Source organism: Octopus sinensis, linkage group LG8, assembly GCF_006345805.1.
Source record: "Octopus sinensis linkage group LG8, ASM634580v1, whole genome shotgun sequence".
NCBI classification, from domain to species: domain Eukaryota; kingdom Metazoa; phylum Mollusca; class Cephalopoda; order Octopoda; family Octopodidae; genus Octopus; species Octopus sinensis.
Window position 1 is genome coordinate 32503789 of NC_043004.1, and position 24024 is coordinate 32527812.

Consider the following 24024-nt stretch of genomic DNA (forward strand, 5'->3'; position numbering starts at 1 on the left):
AACAATTCCTATCATAGTAGGTGCATTAGGCATGATAAAAAAATATTCAGACAAATACATAACAAAAACACCAGGACTTACAAACACATATAACATACAGAAAATTGCACTACTAGGCACTGCACACAACCTACGCAGAACACTTTCCATACAATAACCATCAGAGCATCACAACAAATCACAGCGCATATCCAAGGCACACAGAGCTGCGCTCGGTAGTGAAGTGAAAGCACGCTCTAAAAATAAAACTACTGAATGATAATAATAATAATAATAATAATAATAATAATAATATAATAATAATAATAATAATAATAATAATAATGATTATACATAAGGAAAAGTGTAGTTGCTTTCTGATCGACCCATCATGCCTGTTTGATTACAGGATTGTAAAGAAAGAGGAAAAGAAAAACAAAACAATTCCTTAAAATTTGAAATAGGAAGAATTTGGAGCATGCGCACAGTAAACATCGTGCCTATAATAATTGGTGTGATGGAAACAGTAAGCAAAGATCTAGACAAATGGCTGAATGAGATGGAAATAGAATGCCCGGTAGAGCTCCTACAGAAAGTTTGTCTTTTAGGGAAAGTAAGGATTATCAGAAGGGTTCCAAGCACTTGAAAGACTGCTGAAAACTTGTGGATGCCTAACCCATATAAATCCTACCAGGAATAAGACCAAGCCTGAACAAACAACAAAGAAAATAATAATGATAATAATAATAATAATAATAATAATAATAATAATAATAATAATAATGATGATGATGATGATGATGATGATGATAATAATAATAAATGCCTTGATGCACTACCAGTCAGTGACTCTCATGGCTTTTGATCTTAATTGATCGGAAGTGTTATCATGTACATTGTTTTGTCTTGGTATAAAAGATGGGCTACAGCAAATATTCTGCTCAATACCACAGATTTGCTTGTCAGTTGTTTGACCTTAACCTGTTGAGCATGTCACTTGGTGGCTGATGATATGTGCAACTCTGATCACGAGCAGAAGTAGTGGGGGAGCATCATAGTCGTGTGCTGAGAGGAATTCATTGGGGGTTTCAGTAATTCACCTCTGGAAACATGGTTGTTTCATTTGTCATCCTTAAACAACTCTTTTTCAGGGACCTTTTGAGTGGGTTGGGCTGCTCGACCTGAAAATTCTAACTGGGCCCCACCAGAGGTCATGCGCTGTTTATCTTGATATGAGATCACTATGTCGCGCACATATGTCTTTGATGCCTGGTGTACCCTTATCAGATGGATAGTCATGATGGTATACTGGGCTTCATATATTTTACCCCCAGTGTCACTTTGATGGCATGCAGTACTCTCTTACTCACTCAATAATAATAACAATAAAATAATAATAATAACGATAATAATAATAATAATAATGATAATAATAATAATAATAATAATGATAATAATAATACCACCTAATAAACATGAAGAAGAAGAAGAAGATGAAGAAACAACAAAAGCTATAAAACAAATGAAATCCAAACTAAAAATAGAACAGCAACGAACCATGATAAAACGATGGCAAGAAAAGCCCCTTCATGGTAAATACTGGACTAAACTAAATGCAAAAGAAATAGACAAAGAAAAATCCCAGCAATGGTTGAGAAGCTCAGGACTCAAAGCAGAAACAGAGGGATTTTTAATTGCAGCACAAGACCAAAGCCTCCCCACCAGAAATACCAAAAACATGTAATGAAAAGAAATATTACAAGTAACTGCAGAATATGTGGAGATGGACGAGAAACAATAAATCATATTATCTCTAGCTGCCCAGTCCTGGCTAAGAAGGAATATATTCACAGACATGACAGAGTTGGAACCTACATACATTGGAAGCTATGCCAACATTATGGAATAACAACAGAAAAAAGATGGTATAGGCACACACCAGAAAAGGTCACAGAAAACGAGAAAGCAACCATACTCTGGGATATGCCGATACACACAGATAGAGAAATTAAGGCCAACAGACCAGATATAGTTGTCAGAGACCATGAAGAAAAAAAATGCTTTCTAATTGATGTATCAATACCGGCTGATGACAACGTGTCTCTAAAAGAAATGGAGAAACTCTCAAAATACAAAGACCTGGAAATAGAGGTAACTAGAATGTGGAATCTGAAAACAGAAACAATTCCTATCATAGTAGGTGCATTAGGCATGATAAAAAAATATTCAGACAAATACATAACAAAAACACCAGGACTTACAAACACATATAACATACAGAAAATTGCACTACTAGGCACTGCACACATCCTACGCAGAACACTTTCCATACAATAACCATCAGAGCATCACAACAAATCACAGCACATACCCAAGGCACACAGAGCTGCGCTCGGTAGTGAAGTGAAAGCACGCTATAAAAATAAAACTACTGAATAATAATAATAATAATAATAATAATAATAATAATAATAATAATAACAATAATAATAATAATGGGGATGGTTTCGAATTTTACCTCAAAGCGATCGATTTCATGGAGAGGGGATTAATTGATATAATCGATCCGCAATATTTGACTGATGTTTTATTTTATCGATTGCGGAGAGATGAACAGCAAAGTTGATTTCGGCGACAAATGAGGCCGGCTTTGCCTTTCATCCTTCCAGGGTCGTTAAAATAAAGCACAATCAAAGTAGCAAAACCAACAGCGCAACCAACACACTAAGCGGGTCTAACAATCACTCTTTCCGCAACTCCATCTCTTTCATCTATACCCCTAAGTATATCAAATACCTCTTACATTGCTTTTGTAGATCACCCTGAAGGCACCTGTCTCGATAGTGGATTGCCTTTTTGCCTATCATTTCCGTTCGGCAGATCCTATGGCTTGCCACCTTTTCTATTTTGGTCGTACCTATCAAGTCAATTACTTGGCTTCTCACCTTCGCAGGGAACTAGAACTTACTCTCCTTCTGGAACTTTCCAACCATACAATTTAAATCCTCATTTTTTCTTTAACACTATTGTTGTTGTTTCGGTATATTTACAAAAACCTTCCAGATGTGTCATTTTGTCTCTTTCAACAGAAAATAAAAAATACAAGTACATACATACACACACGCAAGCATTACTCACCCAGAAGACATCACCACACCGTATTTTCCTAAACATGAGCAGCTCGCAACAAACATTTTTACGGTCACTGCAAATGTTAAGCTTCATTATCATCGAAGTTCTCCTCCTCAACGTTGTTCGATCTGTGTCTCAAAGACTGATCATTCTGTCCAGGATAAGAAGATACTTCGCCGCTCCCCAACAATTATTCAGAAATAAATCTATAGAATTTGCAGTGTGACTTTTTTTTTATTTTAAGATTGCTTAATGTGACAAATTTGTTTTTAGGCTGGGGTCTCTGGCTGCTATTTTTAGCAGATGGGCGACAGTATAGCGTTGTCTATAGACCTTGATGGTATTTTCGCCCTGAATGAATATAGACGAAGGAATGAAACACCGCATGGCATTTCGCCAGTTCTCTCTACCATTTCTGGCGTTCGATTGCTATGAAATAAAAATAATAAGATTAGGAAAATAAAGACCCCAAAAAAAAAAAAGGAAAAGAAAAGAAAAAATATTGATCAGACTCTGAGTGCGATCGAGTTATGTACTTGACCTTTCGGATTTTAGGTAATTCATCAATGAAGTGTTAACTCTGTTGACTTTAGTAAGATGTCCATGACTTTTAGCGGAGTGACTACGCTGAGAGTTACACTTACAAATGAAACTTGAGTTGCAGCCCTCATTCACTCGGTAACTCACCATTTACGTTACAACATTCTCCTTCATTTACATAAAATATATTATTCTCTTTTATAAGTGTGTGTGGTTTAAGGAAGTTAACTATGGAATAACATCGATGACAGAACTGAAAATTTTAACATGGTGAAACTACAATAATTGGAGAGTTGCAGTTTTGGCAAGTTTAACTATGGAAAGACATCAACGATATAATTGAAAATTTTAACATGATGAAACATGGAGTGCCACACTTTTAACAGCGTAACTATGGAAGGAAGTTAATGAGGAATCTGGAAATTTTAGCATAACGAAGCAAGTTGGTGTGTTGTATTTTCAACAAACTATGTCTAATAACCATCAGATTATCCGATTACAGCCTCATCAGACGTACCCATCCCGCCATACTATAAAACATCCTCATCCTTGGACTGTGTGGTACTTCAAAGTTACCTGAGTGCTCGGAGCTCCGCCTGTTCTATGCCTATTATTTCTGGTAGCACACGTATTTTTCCTCTGACCCGCTTGAAGCAGTTTGGTGGATTTTTGGCCTGTCTCGGCACATTAATACCAATGCCACCTCCCCCATCCACCCACCCAAGTGGTCCAGGAACTCGCTCACTTCTCAAAACGTGACATTTACCCAGGAGTGTAACTCTCATAAATCCACCGACCGAACTTCGAAGGATTTGTTCATGTATTGCAGATCCCTCCAGCTGCCCCACCACCAACAACTGCAATCACTCTACTGGTCATTTACATAAACATAAATAAATAAATGAAATAAATAAATAAATAAATAAATAAATAAATGAAATAAAATAAAATGAAGTAATTCACCACTAATTTTGCAAACTTCTCAGTCCCCAACAATTACTGGCGTTCTACAAGGCTTTAGTGAGGCCGACAATAAAATATATTGCTCCCACATTTGGGACGGTGTGTGCTGTTAGCGCACACACAAGACTCCTGGACTGCATCCCGAGAAGGACCACTCAACTCATTAGCATAAATTCACTTGCAGACGCGATCCCGTATCTGGCCCCATAAGTCTTGCTATGTCCTCTCTCTCAACGTTTTCTGCCGCTCCTATAATGGCTTATAATCCTCAAATCTGCCTAGTATCGTGCCGTCTCCCCTCAGGCATTCTTGACGCATTCACTTCCTCTACTTTCATTACTCAATGTTGTGTCCTATCCACCAAACCCGCACTAACCTCTACTTCTTCCTTCTTTCCTTCGCAGTATCCCAATTGACTGTAAACCCCTCCCCACCAATATTTTTCTGCAGTAGTCCATTTGCAATCTTCAGCGTACTTAAAAGGGACAAATGGTGTGTTCTGTCCCAGGATGTTTTTTTTCTTCTTTTGGCGATGATGGTAGTGTGACTTTTGACGTATATTATGATGCATCATTCGTGGTGATGGCGCGGCAAACTCGAGGATTGCCGTGGACAGTCAGTACAAGCTCTCGATACGCTAAGGAAAACGTTAACCACATCGATCGCGCTTCTTTCAGATGGCATGTAAAATTCAACGATATGGTTCCTTTTTCCCAGTTGAAGTCAATAAACCCAACCAACTCACCGAAGCGTTGTATCCCTCTTTAGTTTCCATCATCATCTTCATCATCAACCTCCGGATATTACTGTCTCAGGTCTTAGGGCTCATCAGGCAAGTTTATCTAGTTTCCATGGCGAATAAGTGACCGCGATGATAACATTCGTCCCGAACGGAACGTTGCAGCCGAATGGACTGGAACAATGTGAAATGAAATGTTTTACTCAAGACACACCACCACCACCCGGTCCGGGAATCGAAACTACAACCTTGCGACCGTGAGAGCAACACCCTAACCACTTAACCAAACGCCTCTGCTCAGTCTTTATTATACCTACCACAAAGGCCCCTGTTCTTGTGAACGCACCAACTGAAATGACATCCACTCTCCAAGACCCTCTCGGTGCTTTGATTTGGAGTAAGGGTTCTGAAGCGACAGGCCGTGGATCATTTGGTATCGGGCTGCAAAGAAAGAATAAATCTTAAAATTTTATTTCTATCTTATTGGGTATCACAATTTGCAGGGTGCAAAATCTCGGTGGTGCTCCAGCAGGGCCAGAACCGGACGGCTTAAACGAATAAAAAGATACATACATACCTACATACATACATACATACATATATATATATATATTTCTATACACATACATACATACATACATACATACATACATACATACATACATACATATACATACATACATACATATATATATATATATATATATATTATATATATATATATATATATATATATAATATATATATATATAGTTATTTTCTAGATGGTATAATTTAATTTTTCATTATTGAATTGATGAAAGGTAGTTTTTTTCTAATTTATATATATATATATATTATATTTTGTGAAATTTGATTTAGTATTTCTAAATTGAATTTTTCCCTGTAAGTCTGGAATAATATTCCCTCATATTATATATATATATATATATATATATATATATATATATATATCAGAGGCGACTCCAGGTCATCAGCGTCATTCGGGCACATCACAAATTTCGCGTAAGATCCATGTATACAAGAAGATAAGAGACGTAATACACACCGCAGTCTTACATACGCACGGATAATTTAACAGTAAGCAAGTTTGCTGCTTCTCACGAAAGAATGTCTCACGTTTTTCCGAAATATTTCTAACCCCAAATTGCTTATTTATTATATCTAGCACTATGTCTTTCTCTATTTCTAAGTTAAGGATAAAAAAATAAGGCAACCCTGCAAAACACAACTGATCTTTACGCACAGATGAACAGAATAACAGCAATCAAATAACGACAGCGGAGTGCATAACTAACATCACTGATCTGAATGTCGCCTGTACTCTTGACAAGAGATGTCAGTCTTTTACACCTGCCAAGCTCATACATATTAGCCCGAGTTGCTGGATAATTTTTCGTTCCTTTAAGAATATTGTAGAACGGAAACTTTTCATAGACTGGAATTTAAACCCTAATCTCTATAGAAATTTATTATTTCAAAAAAACATTGAATTTGAATTACTTTTAATTTTTATGATCATAGATAACAACTTGGGCTGTGACTTCTGAGCCCGAGTCAGGCACATGTGAACGATGTCGAGAGAACGTCTGCTCCAAATTATATTTTTTTTTTACACAGGGTACCTCTAAGACCACCGCCAGACACTGAAGAAAAATAAATGAACTGCGACCAGGCCCAATAAAAAGAGCCCAAGTTATTGGCTGCAATTACAACCTTGAAGTCAGTGTTGGCAGTAATTAAATCGGCTTGCAAATACACATTCACTTTACGAAATTTGTACTTGAGCCAATCCTGAACAACCTGAGTGTTGGAGTCGCCACTGACGTATTGTATGTGTGTGTGTAATAATTAAATTATATGTTATGCACTTTGTGCTTTGTCTTGTCATCCGCGTGATCTCCCCGTTTGTGAAAAAGTTGTCTTCTATGAGAGACGTCCGTAATGCAAAGAGAAAAAAAAAGCGCGCCAACGAATTAATGCTTTTGGTAGTAAAGGCATAAACATCACAGCTTCCCATTTTCTTCTTTTTCTAATATAAAAGCAAAATTTTCCAAACGATTTTATTTGTCATTACTGAAAATTATATTTATTTTAGACGTTCGTGAAATACTTGTGACGTTAATGATGGATATGGGAGATGGAGGAGGAGGTGGTGGAGGAGGAGGAGGAGGAGGAGGAAGAAGAGGAGGAGGGACTTGGAAACGAAAGACAAAGTAGAAAAATAACCAAAACAAAAAAAAAAACCCTAGAACAATTATTATCAGGAAAATATAACAGAAATAAAATCAAACAAAAGCCAAGATTTATGATTCTCGTCTCATCCTCCATTGAAGTCACTCTTTTTATTGGTTTATTTAAATATTTTATCGCTTCCAGATAGAAAGGCTTGACGTCATTTGTCACTGGAGATGGTGTGCGTACGTGTGTGTGTAGAGGGACTCGCGAGTGTGTGTTATGAGAGAGAGAGAGAGAGAGAGAGAGAGAGAAAGAGAGAGGTGGAAGAGGGAATTTTCACGTATATTGTATGATGTGTATCTGCGCTTGTGTGTGTGTGTGTGTGTGTGTGTGTGTGTGTGTTGTGTGTGTGTGTGCAAATATACAGATATGTACATATGGTGTATATGTGTTTATGGGGGAGAGAAAAGGGGCGAGAGAGTTTTTAGGTGTGTATGTATGTGTGTGTGTATGTAGGTACGTGTGAGTGTGTATGTGCTGCGTGCATATTTGTGTGTGTGTGTGTAGGCGATGGAAAGAGCGGTGTTTCATGTGTGTGTGTGTGTGTTTGTGTGTGTGTGTGTGTGCAAGTATACAGATATGTACATACGGTGTATATGTGTTAATGGGGGGGGGCGGGGGGAGAAAGGGCGAGAGAATTTTCAGGTGTGTGTGTATGTATGTGTATGCGAGTGTGTATGTGCTGCGTGCATATTTGTGTGTGTGTGTATTTGTGTTTGTGTGTGTGTTTGTGTGTGTGTGTGTGTGTGCGTGTGTGTGTGTGTGTACATATCTGCAAGTATACAGATATGTACATATGGTGTATATGTGTTTATGGGCGAGAGAGTTTTCAGGTGTGTATGTATGTGTGTGAGTGTGTATGTGCTGTGTGCATATTTGTGTGTGTGTGTATAGGTGATAGAAAGAGCAGTGTTTCATATGCGTGTGAGTGTGTGTGTGTATGGTTGGTGTGTTCCAAGGTCTCTGGTTGCAGAGACAATGTCACTTTGTCGTGTGAAACTGTTTAAGTAAACTTGAAGTTTACAAATCAATTGATGGACGTCAGTGTTAACCAAACGAAGATTGGAACTGACTAAACAGCCACCACCACCACCACCACCACCACCACCAACAACAACAACAAACAACAACAACAACAACAACAACAACAACAACAACAACGACAACAGCAAAATAATAACAAGCAATATTTAATAATAATAATAATAATGATGATGATGATGATAATAAAGTTAATTAGTTCGGTGTGCAAGTAAAGGTAAAAGAAAGTTGCAAAATGATTTGAAAGCAGGAAAATAGGAAGAAATATATAAGAAATCAAGAAATGAGATCGTTTGTTTTGTGCGCGCGCGTGCGTGTGTATATGGTGTGGGTATGTGTGTGCGATATGTGTGTGTGTGTATATATATATATATATATATATAGATAGATAGATAGATAGATAGATAGATAGATAGATAGATAGAGAGGGAGGTATATATATATATATATATATATATATATATAAATATACAGAGAGAGAGAGAAAGAGAGAGAGAGAGAGAGAGAGAGAGTGTGTGTGTGTGTGTGAAAGAGTGTGCGTGTGAGTAGCTTCAAGATATACGCGGACCTAAATTACTGCTAATTAATTACATTGTCGTTGTCACCATTTTCACCTTGGTTGCCATCGTCATTTAAATCATTTTAAAGCTCTCCTTTTCCCTCGCTTTGAGCATATGTACTTATCTATAATGCTTGCCTTGTCTTTCTTTTTATCCATTTATCAGCTCACCTCTTTCTCCACTTCATCTCTCTGTCTCTATCTAAATGTCTAACTATCGATCTCCATCTCTTTGTCTATCAATTTACTCCTGTCTCACTCTTTCTCCTATCTATCTATCTATCTATCTATCTATCTATCTATCTATCTATCTATCTATCTATCTATCTATCTATCCATCTGTCTGTCTATCCTTTTCCCCTGCATTGAAATCCTCCGTGTCAATACGGATTAAACGATATCCATTTGTAATACTTGTTCATTAAATTCGCTTCGTCTTTATCTTTCTGCCACCTTCCGTTTGAAGTTTGCTTTCAACTACCTCACCTAAAGCTATCGTTAATTATAGCAATGACAGCTGCTGCAGCGAGTCGAATGGTAAGTTAATAGATCTACAAACCAAGGTTACAGCGGTTCGCATCCCACCAGCGGTAAGTTTTACTATCAAAGGACACAAGACCTAACCAGCGGTTAGCGAAGAGTTACAGTGAGGAGAGGTAACGCTGTATGTGTGTGTTGGGGGAGTACTTTTTTTTTTAGAACTGATTTTTAAAACTTATTTTGTTCCTAAACTGATACTCATTCTATCGGTTTCTGGTTGCCGAACCGCGAATATTATGGGGATGTAAGCAAACCAACAATTGTTGTCAAATGGTGATGGAAGTACATAACAAACACAGAGATGCAAATACATACACACTCACACACACCACAGTTTCCGTTTGCCACTCACAGAGGGGACAAACAAGGACAGACAAACGGATTAAGTTGATTATATCGACCCCAGTGCTCGGACCCCACAATCAATGCTGCTCTTCTAGTTGGCGGTGTTGTTTAATTTCAGATCAGTGAGATCGCCGAACGGGGTAGACTAGCAAGGGCGTTAGAGGGTTGAGTAGAAATCCTTTATGATTTTTTGTGCCTGCACTCTGAGTTCAAGCCCTACCAAGGTCAATTTTGCTTTCATTGTGTCGGGTATTAATTAAAAAGTTTCTTTCTTTTTCTTTTTCTTACATTATTTGGTTTCTGACAGCAACACCAACGATGACAGGACGGTCAAATATGTATCGACCCGAGTTGGCGACTTTTCCCTTGGAAGAACATCTGAGGCATGGAGAAAGGGGACCTGCGTGTGTCGCGATGAAAAGAGATAGTTTGTTACCAAACATTGCTGCGGTGTTGTTCGTTACTCTTTCGGCTGCGTGTTATATCACAACGAACAGACGCAAAACTAATTGAATATATTTATTGAAAAGGGGAACAATTGAATATAAACTTTTAATGACTGCTGGTAGGGAATGTTGGCGATCAGAAACAAGCTTCAGTATGACAAATATACAAAGCAAATGGCTAGTAAGGCCCGAGAAGTCGGAAAGAGCTGGCTCGAATTTATGAAGAAGATTTCCCTTCATTTTTAGTTGGAGTCAGCGAAGGAAAACTTGTAATTTCTGCCATAATAGGCCGAGCTCTGGCTTGCTTGTGGCGAGAGGTGAGAATGAGGGTTCTCTAGTAGTAGTCTCAAAACTCTCTGCGGTTGTTCTTAGCGGGTTTTCACCTAAATGCTAACAAAAACGCGCAAGCTTCAAGGACATTTGGGCTGGCGTTCATAATATGGTTTGGATACCGCTGCAAACCGATTGGCTGATAATCAGAAGAATCCGTACGACTTGAGCATGATGTACCCGAGTCTCGAACCTGGCACCTGATGATTTTAGGTTCGATTCTTGATCTCACTACACATGTAAGGACAACCACCAATCTTCCTAAAGAACTCTTGCTCTGGCCAGCGCAAATGTATGGAAATGCACGATCAACATCGACCACTGAGGAATAGACTTTTAGTCAAATCATTACAACCATGACTCTCTCGCAGAGGCCGGATTAAGACCCATCGAAGCCATAAGCACTTAGAAGATTTTGGTGCCCCAATAAAAAATTTTGTAATTCAAAATATAAACAATAACAAACCATAAAATATATTTTTATTTTTCAAAATGAAACAAAACAAAAGAGGGAAAATAATGTTTATTTTTGTATACTTCCACTTTATTTATATTTGAAAAGTTTCTTCTTACTTTTTTGAATTGCAAAGTCTTTGATCAGATCCTCAAAATTAATCTTAGGAAACACATTTGCATTTATGCTTAGTAGAGGTAAAGACATCCCGAATATTATTTTAACAAGTTTAAAAGTGATTTCTTTTGTGCCGTAAACCATTTACCATTTCTGTGGTGCCCTCCTCCTTCCCTTGATGCCCTAAGTACGTGCTTATTTTGCTTAATGGTTATTCCAGCGCTGTCCTCTCGTCTTATCCGCAACCCGGACATATTATATATAGAATTCACTTAACCAATGTGCTTTCTAATTTTTTTTTTAAGATATGGGACGTGATTTGAGGGAAATTTCTCAATTATTTCTCGCAAATCGGTCGAACAGGTGGTGACTCTGACGTTAACAGTGATGGTGTTGCTGACGATGTATTTTTACAAAATGAACAAAATACGATGGTTAACAGCAGGATGCAGACGAGCTGGATACAGAAGGAGAGAGAGATGGCGACACATCTGAGACTTAAAGTGACTGAACTACTTGAAGAAAGTTCACTTTAAATTGAGTAATATGAATATATTGTTCAATGAAATACACAATTGTATGGAGGTTTCATAGCAGTTAATTATGCCCTGTTGTGTTGCAGATGACTTGTGGAGCCTCAAGTCAGCGACCTAGATTTTTATCTGGCTGTGCTATTAAGACAAATATATAAACATCTTCATTACCACTCTATTCATTACGATGTGTGTGTGTGTGTGTGTGTGTGTGTGTGTGTGTGTGTGTGTGTGTGTATTTAAGAGATTTGAAAGCCGTAGGTGTACAATTTTGAAGCTGTCAGAATCTCTGCAGCTTCAGGCTAGGAAATACTCTTTACGATCAGGTTTCAAATACTAGTCGGATTCACTTTAGTCTTACATCCTTTCGGGGGTCAATAAACCTAAAACAAATCAAGTACCAGGAACGATGACATTGACTAGACCCCCTCCCCTCGAAACAGTGACTTCCTGTCTAAATCAGGAACAGTTATTTGGCGGTTGATTGGCAGAATCGATTGAGCGTCGGACAAAATAGCTAGCGATATTTCTTCGGGCTTTTTACGTTCTGAGTTCAAATCCCGCCAAAGTAAACTACCGTTCACATGCCTGGACTCATTAAACTCAATTATCAATCTAAGTCCTGGGTTCAGCTTACCCCTCCTCTCAAAATTGCTGTCCCCTGTCCAGATTTGAAACCATTATTATTTCTTCCAATATTATGGTGGTGAGCTGGCAGAATCGTTAGTACACCGGAAAAAATGCTTAGCGGAATTTCGTCCGTTTTCATGTTCTGAGTTCAAATTCTGCCGAGGTCGACTTTACCTGTCATCCTTTCAGGGTCGATAAATTAAGTACCAGTTGTGTATTGGGTCGATCTAACCAACTGACTCCCTCCCCCAAAATGTTAGGCCTTGTGCCTAGAGTAGAAAGGATTATTATTATTATTGTTATTGAGTTCAAATTTTGCCTGGTTCGACTTTACCTTTCATCCCTCCAGGGTCGATAAATAAAGTACCAGTTGCATATTTTAGTTAATGTATTCGACTAACCTCTTTCCCCAAAATTTCAGGCCTTGTGCCTATTGTAGAAAGGATTATTATTATTGTTATATTTCTGAACAGTCATTTTGTTTTTGCCAAATAGACATACGCACTGTATATTCGTTCTTCACTCGTTTATTATTGTTCTTATGTTATCTTATGTCCATTTGAACGTGCAATTGACTGAGTACTCCACAGACGTATGTATCCTTAATGTAGTTCTCGGGGAGATTCATCACGACACAGAATGCGACAAGGCTGGCTCTTTTAAATTACAGGTTCAACTCATTTTTGGCAGCTGAGTGGATCAGAGTAACGTGAAAATAAAGTATCTTGCTCAAGGACACAACGCATCGCCGGGAATTGAACTCATGACCTTACGATCGAGAGCCGAACACCCTAACCACTAAGCCACGCGCCTTCCCGGGTTACTGTATTATAATAGTCACCTTTCTCTTTACTCCTCCATTACCCCCAAAAGGCAAATTGTTTTGAAATCCACCATCTCCTTGTCAATGTTTTGCATTTCCTTTACCCAAAGGTTGGCCAGAATCGACAATGTGAAATTATTTACACCAAATCTGAACGGCATGAAACTGACTTGCAGCATGATATAAAACTTAATCTGACGCCGAAGACTAGAGACCAAGAAACAGGAGCAACCAAATAGAGAGCCTCCTTCAGATTCATACTCCTGTCATCCATTTACGTTTTCATAATGCCAGCCACTGGCCACCCTGAGTCATTTCCTTTAACTCACTTCCGTTTAAATTATCCAAATTACCTCGGTCATGAATGTATTCAAGTCCTTTTTGTATCAGTCTGAGTCCCTTGGCTACTGGAGATATGGTTGCGCAATTGACGTGATAATGGCGGGTATTGAACCAGAGATACGTGTCCATGACTGTCCTCTTATCTCCAGACAATAAGCCTGTCTCCTTTTCCTTTGTCAGCTTTGGAGAACACTGGTTTCTCGAGATTATCTCCCCTTCTTATATATATTTCTTTATTGCCCACAAAGGGCTAAACACAGAGGGGACAAACAAGGACAGACAAAGGGATTAAGTCGATTACATCGACCCCAGTGCGAAACTGGTACTTTATTTATCGACCCCGAAAGGATGAAAGGCAAAGTCGACCTCGGCGGAATTTGAACTCAGAACGTAACGGCAGACGAAATACTGCTAAGCATTTCACCCGGCGTGCTAACGTTTCTGCCAGCTCGCCGCCTTCTCCCCTTCTTATATAGAGCTAGTTTCAATTACAATTTGGTAAGTATGATACATCTTCACGAGGCGGAGATAATTTTGATAAAAAAAAAATTTGTATTGTATAGTATTCGATATACCTGTATTTGTCTATGTTCTTCAAACACATGCCATTGGCCTCTTTGAGTCGTTTCCCTTGTTTAAATTATGATATTATAGAGGCGATAGATGTTACTGTTATTTCTGAAGGAGGTAGCGTTGGAATGCCTAAAAAACAATTGCAGGATCTGCAAGGTCAATTTGATTGATATTCTGTTGGCCAAATCGAAATACGTTGATAAAAGTCTAAAAACTGAAAAATTTCACTTTGACTAGAAAAAGAGAAAGAAAGCGAAATATATATTTATTTATTTTAATGAAAACCAGTCATGTGATGAGAGCGAGACAAAGGATTCCAAGAGAATCACAGAGTCATTATTTTGGACATCTGTTTCTGTCATTGTCGATTCCATCATTGTTGGACTAACCGAGATTTCAAGCTGCAAACAACATTCCTGGTGTTTCCATTCCTCTGGTAATACGTGTCTATATCGAGAAATCTTTTAAGCACAGAATTCCTGTCATTTGCAGACATTTACAACATTGATGTTAATGGCAAAAAAGAAAGAAAGAAAGAAAAATGAAAGCAAAAAAACCAACTTTTAAAATTAATTAATCGAAATGAAGACTATTGTACACCGTGGCTACTTTAAGGGTCTCTGACTCAAACCCATGGGTTTACCCATCAAAATTTACAAATACATTGGAAATGACCGTTCTAAACGCATGAGCCTTATCGCTTCGAATTTTCCTCCCGATACCTGCAACAGTGGTTTCTGTAGAATGTTTATTTTAGTAAGCTTAAAATGATAAGCAAAAAAAAAACTATCTCAGAAAAAACATGTCACATGATCTTTTTTGTGGCGGGCTTAGCTTGGCTCAGCGTTGAATCGACCGAAATATTGATTTTCAGAGACACCATTAAAAACTTTACATGCGGAAAAAAGGAGATATGTAAAGCACTTTTGAAAAAAATGAAGACTGTGGTGGTCATTCTGTGATCTTTGGTTATAAGTAATAATAATTACGACGGTTTTGGTCTTAATTATTGCTTGGGGGAGGGGGTGTAAAACAGCCTCGTCTTAAATATAAAGCTTTCTCTCCATGGTTCTGACGCAGAGTCGTATTTCTTACAACACACACATACACGCGCTCACGCGCGAACACACACGCGCTTACCTATGCAAATATTTAATCATACATATAGCGTGTGCATACATGCATGTATGCTTGTATGTATGTATGTATGTATGTATGTATGTATGTATATATGTATGTATATATGTATGTATGTATATATGTATGTATGTATATATGTATGTATGTATGTATGTATGTATGTATGTATGTATGTATGTATGTATGTATGTATGCATGTTTACTTATATATGTATGTATGATATGCATATACGTACGCGTGAATGTATGTGTGCGTATGTATGTATGCATGTATGTATGCGTGCATATATATGTATGTATGTACATGTGCGTATGTATGTATTTGTAAGTATGTATTTGTCTGTATGTATGTATGTGTATGTGTGCGTATGTATGTGTATGTGTACGTATGTATGTGTGTATGCATGTATGTGAGCGTATATGTATGTATGTATGTATGTATGTATGTATGTATGTATGTATGTATGTGCGCACGTACGAATATTTATGTACGCACGTACATATGTATGTGTGCATGTATCTGCGAGTATATGAATATACGTGTGCATACATGCGTGCATACATGCACGCATGCATGTATTCTTGTACATGTGCATGCATATAAATGTGGAAGCATTTATGTGTGTGTGTATGCATGCCTGCACATGTATGTATATACGTACTTATGTATTTGTGTGCATGTATGTATATTTGCGTGTATGTATATACGTACGAATGTATGTATTTATGTATGTTTGCGTATATTCTTTTATTCTTTTACTCGTTTCAGCCATGCGGTTGTGGTCATGCTGGAGCACGCAACGTACATAGCGTAGAAACTATTGCACTAATTTCAATGCAGTTGCATTTACCTGTTTTCAACCCCCCCCCCCCATTGTTTAATACTTTGGGAAAAGCATGAAAGTCACAACATCTCTTCCGCACTCTTCGAACTCGGTAGCATTCTTCCAATAATTACAACTCAACCAATTAACTCCCAAAATTTATAAATAAATAAATAAATAAATAAATAAAAATTAACTGTTGCTATTCAAATATGTTCTAACTATTCTTCCATAGATTCGCATTTAGCGAAATTGACTCACGTTTGCAACAGTTGCTTCTGCCTCCACCCAGGAGGGAATCCCTACTTACGTAGCTATGACGTCAATGATGGACACCGGTGTATATCCATGTGTGTGCCTGTGTTTACATCGTACAGCCTTTTCACGTGTGTCCTTTATGTGTACGTGCCAGAGAAAGAGAGGGAGACATTCACGTGTGGTTATATGTGAACAATCTGCTTACGTGTGCTTCAGCGACTGTATGTAGAATGTGTACGTTGAAGCTGGAATTATTGTGGTGTTGTAGCCTGAGTAACAATAGGAACACATCTCCACACCGCTGCACACACGTGAACAGGCCCGGCTGTTAAATATGGCTGCCGAAGCTGCATTCAGGAAGGCGTGCACACAATTTTCTCGCTTTAATTCATCTTGGATTACAATTGCAGCAAATAAGAATACAGTGGTTGGTAGTGGTATGTACAATATCATCACAGACATCGTTGTTATAAAGCAGGCGCCGCTAAAACTGTCGCAACTACTATGATATTAACGAACGGAGGCTGTTCACAACATTTCTGCTTCTTGTCAGGGCTGCAAATTTGATTCCCGGTCGGTCATACTCTGCAGCCCGCTGTCTTTAATTTGAATTGCTTTTGTGATAGAAAGATACTTGTGCATTGGCTGTACCCGAACCTGAAGCCTGTGGAATAATAATCGAGGCGGCATCCGCTTCATGCAAATAATTCCTGTATTTGTTGCCTGTACCGAAGCATACAACCAACAGCGACTACTATAGGTGCAATAGCTACGGCACGCACTTCACTCTCTCTCCCTGCAATCTTTGAATAGGGGTCACACTAAACTCCCTGGAAATTTGCTTCGAAGGAAAAAACAACACAAAACGAAAAACCAAATTGCATATTTCTTATTATTTGTTTGAATTATTGAAACCATCAAGTTTATTAAACCTTTATGAACTGTTCGTCACCTTCAGCTACGGAAAAATGAATATTCTGTATATCGGGGCCAAATGAAATTATTTTTCTCTACATTTATCTTTTTCTTTTAGCGGAAAACAGCATAAACGTTGTTAAATTTCATATTTATATCGAAAGCTTTTACAATTAATCTTTAATTAAATGACAGCTGAAATACGCACCTACGTTGATAATATATATGCATAAGTGATGTATTGAGGAGTTATACCCTCCAGAAAATACTCTACTTCAGTAATATATATATCTGCAAGTGAATTGGACCCAAATTTAAGGGCGGAGTAAATCGTCCACTTAGCTGAAAGGATCGAAAATAACCTGCGGGTGAAAATAAATATACAACAAAGCCGCCGCTGCTATCACACACATACACACATACAAAAATAACAAAAGCAATATTTAAAAGAAGTGAAAACTTTAAAGAAGAGTGGGGAAAAAAATTTGGATAATTTTAATTTCTTTATATTGTTGTTTTGCAAAGACTGAAGTGCGAATCCCCTTTTTTTTTTTTTCTTGGTGTGTGTAGAGCATCGAGTATATCTTGGAATTATAGACGTGACCTTTTCTGGTGGTTGTGTCATTCCTGGCAGAAATTACAGGTTAGTAACGTGATTGCAACTTGTTAGTTTGTCATTACTGTCCCCCCCCCACTATATATATATATCTATATATATATATATATATATCAATATTATATATTTCCGTGTCAATTCCTGTTTTTGCCTCCAGCCATCCAAGAAGCTGTTAATTTACGGGTACAATTCGTTCCTTCCTCGAACGCAAAATCTCAACAATCCCCTCAAGTCACCGTCTTAATCTCTGATTGACTTTTTCTCCCTTTCGAACTCAACTCTTCTTTTTTTTTTTATCTGGTTTCCATAATTGTTAAAAAAAAAAAAGACATCTAAAGAAAACGACCACTTACTTATCTTCATTTCCTTACCAAACATGTAAACTTTTGACTTTAAATTCAATTTACATTTTATTTTATCAACTTTAAACTCAGTGAATTTTCATTTTGTTTAACTTCGAAACCAATTTCAACTTGATGGCGATCGACACCTGACTTCATTTGAAATATGAAAGATATTTCCTTTCTCTAATTTTATTAAATGTAAACCAACAAGTTATATTAAAAAAAGAAAGAAAGGAAGATAAAACAACTTTTGTAGCCATTTCCATTTACTGTTTATTTAAAATCATAAAACTATGAACTGAAAAGGCTGATTGGAGACCATCCACACGTGTTTTCAGGAAGTAGCAACTTGTTACCTCCGCTGTATGAAGTTCCAGTCACTGCAAAGTACCGCTGCTCTTACAGGCGCACCTTTTTGCTCTTTTAACTATTTCAATGCTGTGACAATTGTTTTAACAGCTTTGTTGTGATAATTAACTTTTCAAAGACTACTGATGTTCCAACTCATGTACAGAGCCATGAGTACAATGAATAGCCCAGACTTATCTTCAGATCAACAGTACCTGCTTCAAAACCCTAATTATACATTGGATCTTGTTAAAAGACTTGATTCGTTGCGTATTGAAGCGACGTTTACCGATGCCATTCTGTGCGTGCAACACGAAGAATTTCCTTGCCACCGAAATGTGCTGGCTGTTAGCAGTCCTTATTTTAAAGCTATGTTTACCAGTGACTTACGAGAAAGCCGTGAATCTAGGATCTGCATTAGTGAAGTGTCTCCTTGGACTTTAAAACGTGTCATTGAATATGCCTATAGTGGACGGATTGCTATCAACGCCGAAAATGCCCTTCAGCTCTTAGCAGCAGGCAGTCTGTTTGAATATCCCGACATAGTTAGTGCTTGTTGTGAGTTTCTTCGCCGTCAGCTTGACCACAATAATTGTCTGGGTATTGAGCAATATGCTCAGGTTCACTCATGTCATGATCTGCAGAACGATGCGCATAAGTTTGCACTGGAAAACTTTAGCATGGTTGTCAAGAGTGATGAATTTTTGGACTTGTCAATAGATCGATTACTGACTTACACGTCTAGTGACTTGATTGATGTACGCAAAGAAGAGGTGGTTTATGATGCTGTGATGCGTTGGGTAAAGTATGACCTTGATGAGAGAAAACAACATCTTACATGCCTTCTACAACAAGTTCGTCTTCCAATTGTGGATCTCGGCTACCTGCAAGAAATTGAAAGTGACCCGGTAATTTCTAATCAAAGCGATTGCCTGAATATGGTTCGTGAGGCTCAAATTCAACATGAGTCTGTCTCGAATCAACAAGGTAAGCGTCGTCGTAGCATGCAAAACAATAATGTTCACCCAAGACCATCTACTGTTGCCAAAGAGGTTTTGGTGGTTGTTGGTGGATTGAACAGTTATATAACTCAGTCTGTGGAAATGTATGATGTTCAGAAAGATCGTTGGACTAGTCTCCCTGATATTCCTCAATCTCTTTCTCAGTATAGTGTTGCTATGTTAACCACTGGACTCATTGTAACTGGAGGAATACACGATGGTCATATCGTGGACAATGTGTGGCATTTTGATTGTATTAAATTAGAGTGGAAGAGTGTGAAAGCAATGCCCCAACCTCGTGCACGTCATGCTTCTACTTCCGTGAACAATTGTGTCTATGTGATTGGTGGTGTTGGCTATGGAGAAGAACATGATATAAAAGACTTAAAGCCTATTGAACGTTATGATGCTATTTCCAATACTTGGGAGGAAGTTGGTCAAAGCCGCTTTCCAAGGACATTGGCCAGAATAGTACCATATGAAGACATTATTCTAGAGGTTGGTGGCCTGCAAGGTGGCCAGTGTGTGAATACAATAGAAACCTATGTTTGTAATGGTGCTTCACTTAATCCTAGCGGAGAGCAATATGTGCTGCCAAATTCTATACGATATGCTCAGATTTTAGTGCTAGACAACGTATTTTATATTATATGGGAAGATAGCCGCAAAGTGCTCACCCTTGACCCTGAGAAACGAACATTCCGTAACTTACCTGATGTCCCACATGTTCATGTTAACAGTGGTGCTAGTATATTAAGAGGTAAAATTTACATTGCTGGTGGTTTACATGATGTAGAGAATTCGGTGCCATCACAGTGTGTGGAATGTTACGATCCTTCGACAAATGAATGGACCGAAGAGACGAGCATGAGCCAAGCGAGGTCGTCACATGCCTGTCTAACAGTTCACATATGACTAAATTCATTCATTCTCGTTTTTACAATCCCTATTTGACTAGGTCCCTCTTGTTCCTGCTTGACAATCCATTTGTGACCAATTCTCCATCCCTGCTTGACAGTCTCAATAGATCTTGTCCTAGGTTTGCAGACTCTCTGTAACTAGGCTACCACAGGACTAACTCTTCACCTGTGACTGGGTTTATTCTTCTTTGCTTCATACATGTATCCGGGTGTTCTCCTAGCTTAACAGACTAACCCACATCTAGATTTTCTTCCACTCCCCTTCGCTTGACAGTCCACATGTTAACTAGGTCCCTTCATCTAAACATCACACAGTTCACTTGTGACAAGGTCATTTCCTCTGTTGCTGGACACACCACATGTGACTAGGCCCCTTCATCATTGCTTGACAGTCCACAACTAATTAGATCCTTCCATGCTTGACAGTCCACACATAACTAATTAGATCCTTCCATACTTGCTTGACAATCTGTGTGTGACTTAGATGTGCAGCACACTTTGCTTGCCAATCTACACATGTTGAAGTCTCCAAAGAAGCTCAGCCAACGTGCTATGTGTGCTTACATGACAGTCTCACATGCTAACATGTTACTCCGACCTATAGCATGGACTGACTTCTTGTGATTAGGTCTGCAACATGCCTGCTTTGACTGTGTTCATGGGACCATATCTGTGATATAATTGCAGTGACTGTCTTTGTTGGGGTCAGTCTTTGACATAGTTGCATTTACTGTGTAAATTATCACACAGACACACAGACATATATGCTAAACATAATGTTTCTTTATTTATTCTCAATATGCTTATTTTATCAAATATTTTTTTGTTGTGCTCTGTTATATTTCTTCTTATAATTTATTTAATTTCAGTACCTGTTTGATTTCTGATTTTTAAACTCCAGTGTATATATATATATATATATATATATATATATAATATAATATATATATGTTTATATTTCTCTTATAATTTAATGTGAAACTTCTGTGACATTTTCCTTCAATAATTTTGAATTCTGAATGGTTTATTAAAACAGTCTGTATTCCTTTAAATTCTATTTAAAAGAAAAAAAATTCTATTCCTTTTTTGCCCAATATACATGCATAAAAAAATACATGTTTGTGTGTGTGTGTCTGTATGTATATATATATATATATATATATATATATATATATATAATATATATATATATAAATAATATATACACATGCACACTCTCACACACACACACACATATATAAGTATACATAAATATGTGTGTATATATATGTATATATATATATGTGTGTGTGTGTGTGTATATATTCATGAACATACACACTCTTTTCATGGTCTCAGCAATTGTGCTGTGGCCTTACAAAATATAAATTGTATTAAATTTTACACTAAAAAATCAAAAAAGTGAAATTTGATTTGAATAACAATTTTTTTTAATGTAACAATTTTTGAACTCACAGCGAATAAAGTTGGATGTTTTTTTTTTAAAAGGACAACATGTTGAATATTTAAGTGTTTTTTGTTGATATTTCAGTTTTTAAAGTTTATCTTCTCAAGAAAGAAGTGATTAATATTCTGCAAGAAATTTTGGTTGTTTGCCAAAGATAGGGCCTATTTTTAGAGCTAATCGACCTATGGAATTTGAGTTGTCCTGGTTTTGTCTAACACAGTGGTTCTCACCTGGGGTCCATATCACCATTGGAGGTCCATAGAAGAATCTGCTATTAAAATTTTGGTGCATTAAGTTCCTTATGCTTCTTCAATACACAAAATATTTAAATACATTTTTTATACAATTCCAAATAATGTGTAATTATAAAAACAACAGAATTTTTAAAATATCAAATCACTATGAGGGTTCAGTGGAGTAAAATAGGAATCGGAGGGGTCCACAGGTAAAAAATGGTTGAGAACCACTGGTTTAACAGCACCAATATGTATAACCTATGGACATATAAAAAAGTTTTAACAACACTTTTGTGCTTGGAAATAGCATATAGACCCTTCATTACCATATTTTGCTTCAAATACACTGCTTTCATTTAAATCTGTTTTGAAAATAATGAAGAATTTAGTAAAAATGACCCTTTTGATATCAACCTGCTTAAGGTTGTCCCTGGTTCTAAGATACAAACTTTCTGTTTTAAAATGATCTAAATTAAAACATTTCATGAAAATTTCACCAGCTTAATAACGACAAAATTATTTTATTAAATTCATTATTTTCATAGTTAATTGAAATAAAGGCAGTGTATTTATATGGTAACAAAAGGGTTAAAGTGATCTGAATTGAAACCTTCCATGAAAATTTTGTGGTACTTTGTTCCAAACACTGGCTGAATAATAACAAAGGTATTTTCTTAGATTCTTCTTTATTTTAAAAACTAAGTGAAGCAAAGATTGTGTATTTCAACAGAAATATGGTAACAGAAGAGTTAAGTTGGTATTTGGAATGTGAACTTGAAACTTTCATGAAAGGTCTTTAACTTTAAATTCAGGAAGTTTGTATCATAGAACCAAGCACAATCTCAGATAGGTTGGTATCAAAAGGGTTAAAGTGATGACATTCCATACAAATGTTAATCTTCACAAGCTACAATAAATTTTCGTAGAGACCATTTTTTTCCCCAGAGAGCCTGGACTGCATTGAAACAAGATTCTTCAATTCACTTTAGCTTCAAATTTTTGATCACTGTCATTGTTCTACCAATTTCATTAAGGGACATTTCCCATGTCCAGATACCCTCCCTGTTGCTAAACCATCGTCTGTTTCAAAGAAAGGTAATATTTTCCCATGGCTGGACATGTTTTTATGGAAGATTGGAAATGAAGTACACCCCTCTTATTCAACGGTGATGCTTGTTTACAACTATCATGTCATCACAAGACAAGGGAACACACAGATATGCGTGTGTGTGTGTGTGTATATATATATATATATATACATATATACACAGGGTGTCCCAGAAGTCACGCACCATTCTAGTTTTCATTTAAAATAATTAAAGCATTTTATTTTATATTTTTTTCGGCATGTTTTATTGTAGAGGGTGCTCAATTTGAGCATTTGTTATGATTAATTTCAATAACGTGTTTTTGAAATCAATAAGGGTGTATTCTTTTAAAAAACCAGGGTGGTGCACAACTTCTGGGACACCCTCTCTCTCTCTATATATATATATAAAGGAAGATATGAGATGAAGTAGTGAAGAATTATCTTCAGATGTTGAGCCTCAGAGGAGTTGACAAAAAACTAAGATGATTGGCGATCTGCTTGAGATGACCCATCCACCTAACTAAAATCGAGGCCCTAAAGGCTTCTTGTTTATGTCTGCGA

The 24024-nt window shown here is 37.3% G+C and overlaps 1 protein-coding gene across 1 annotated transcript; it reads left to right on the forward strand.

Annotated features, from left to right (window-relative positions):
- The first annotated feature begins 16599 nt into the window (after positions 1-16599).
- On the forward strand, positions 16600-21825 carry LOC115214919 (kelch-like protein 21). Its single transcript, XM_029783986.2, has one exon. The coding sequence runs from the start codon at positions 18916-18918 to the stop codon at positions 20683-20685; it is 1770 nt and encodes a 589-aa protein (XP_029639846.1). The 5' UTR covers positions 16600-18915; the 3' UTR covers positions 20686-21825.
- The last annotated feature ends 2199 nt before the right edge of the window (positions 21826-24024 follow it).

Excerpts from the sequence above, each read along its gene's own strand:
- LOC115214919 (XM_029783986.2), top strand. The coding sequence starts at position 18,916 with ATGTTCCAACTCATGTACAGAGCCATGAGTACAATGAATAGCCCAGAC.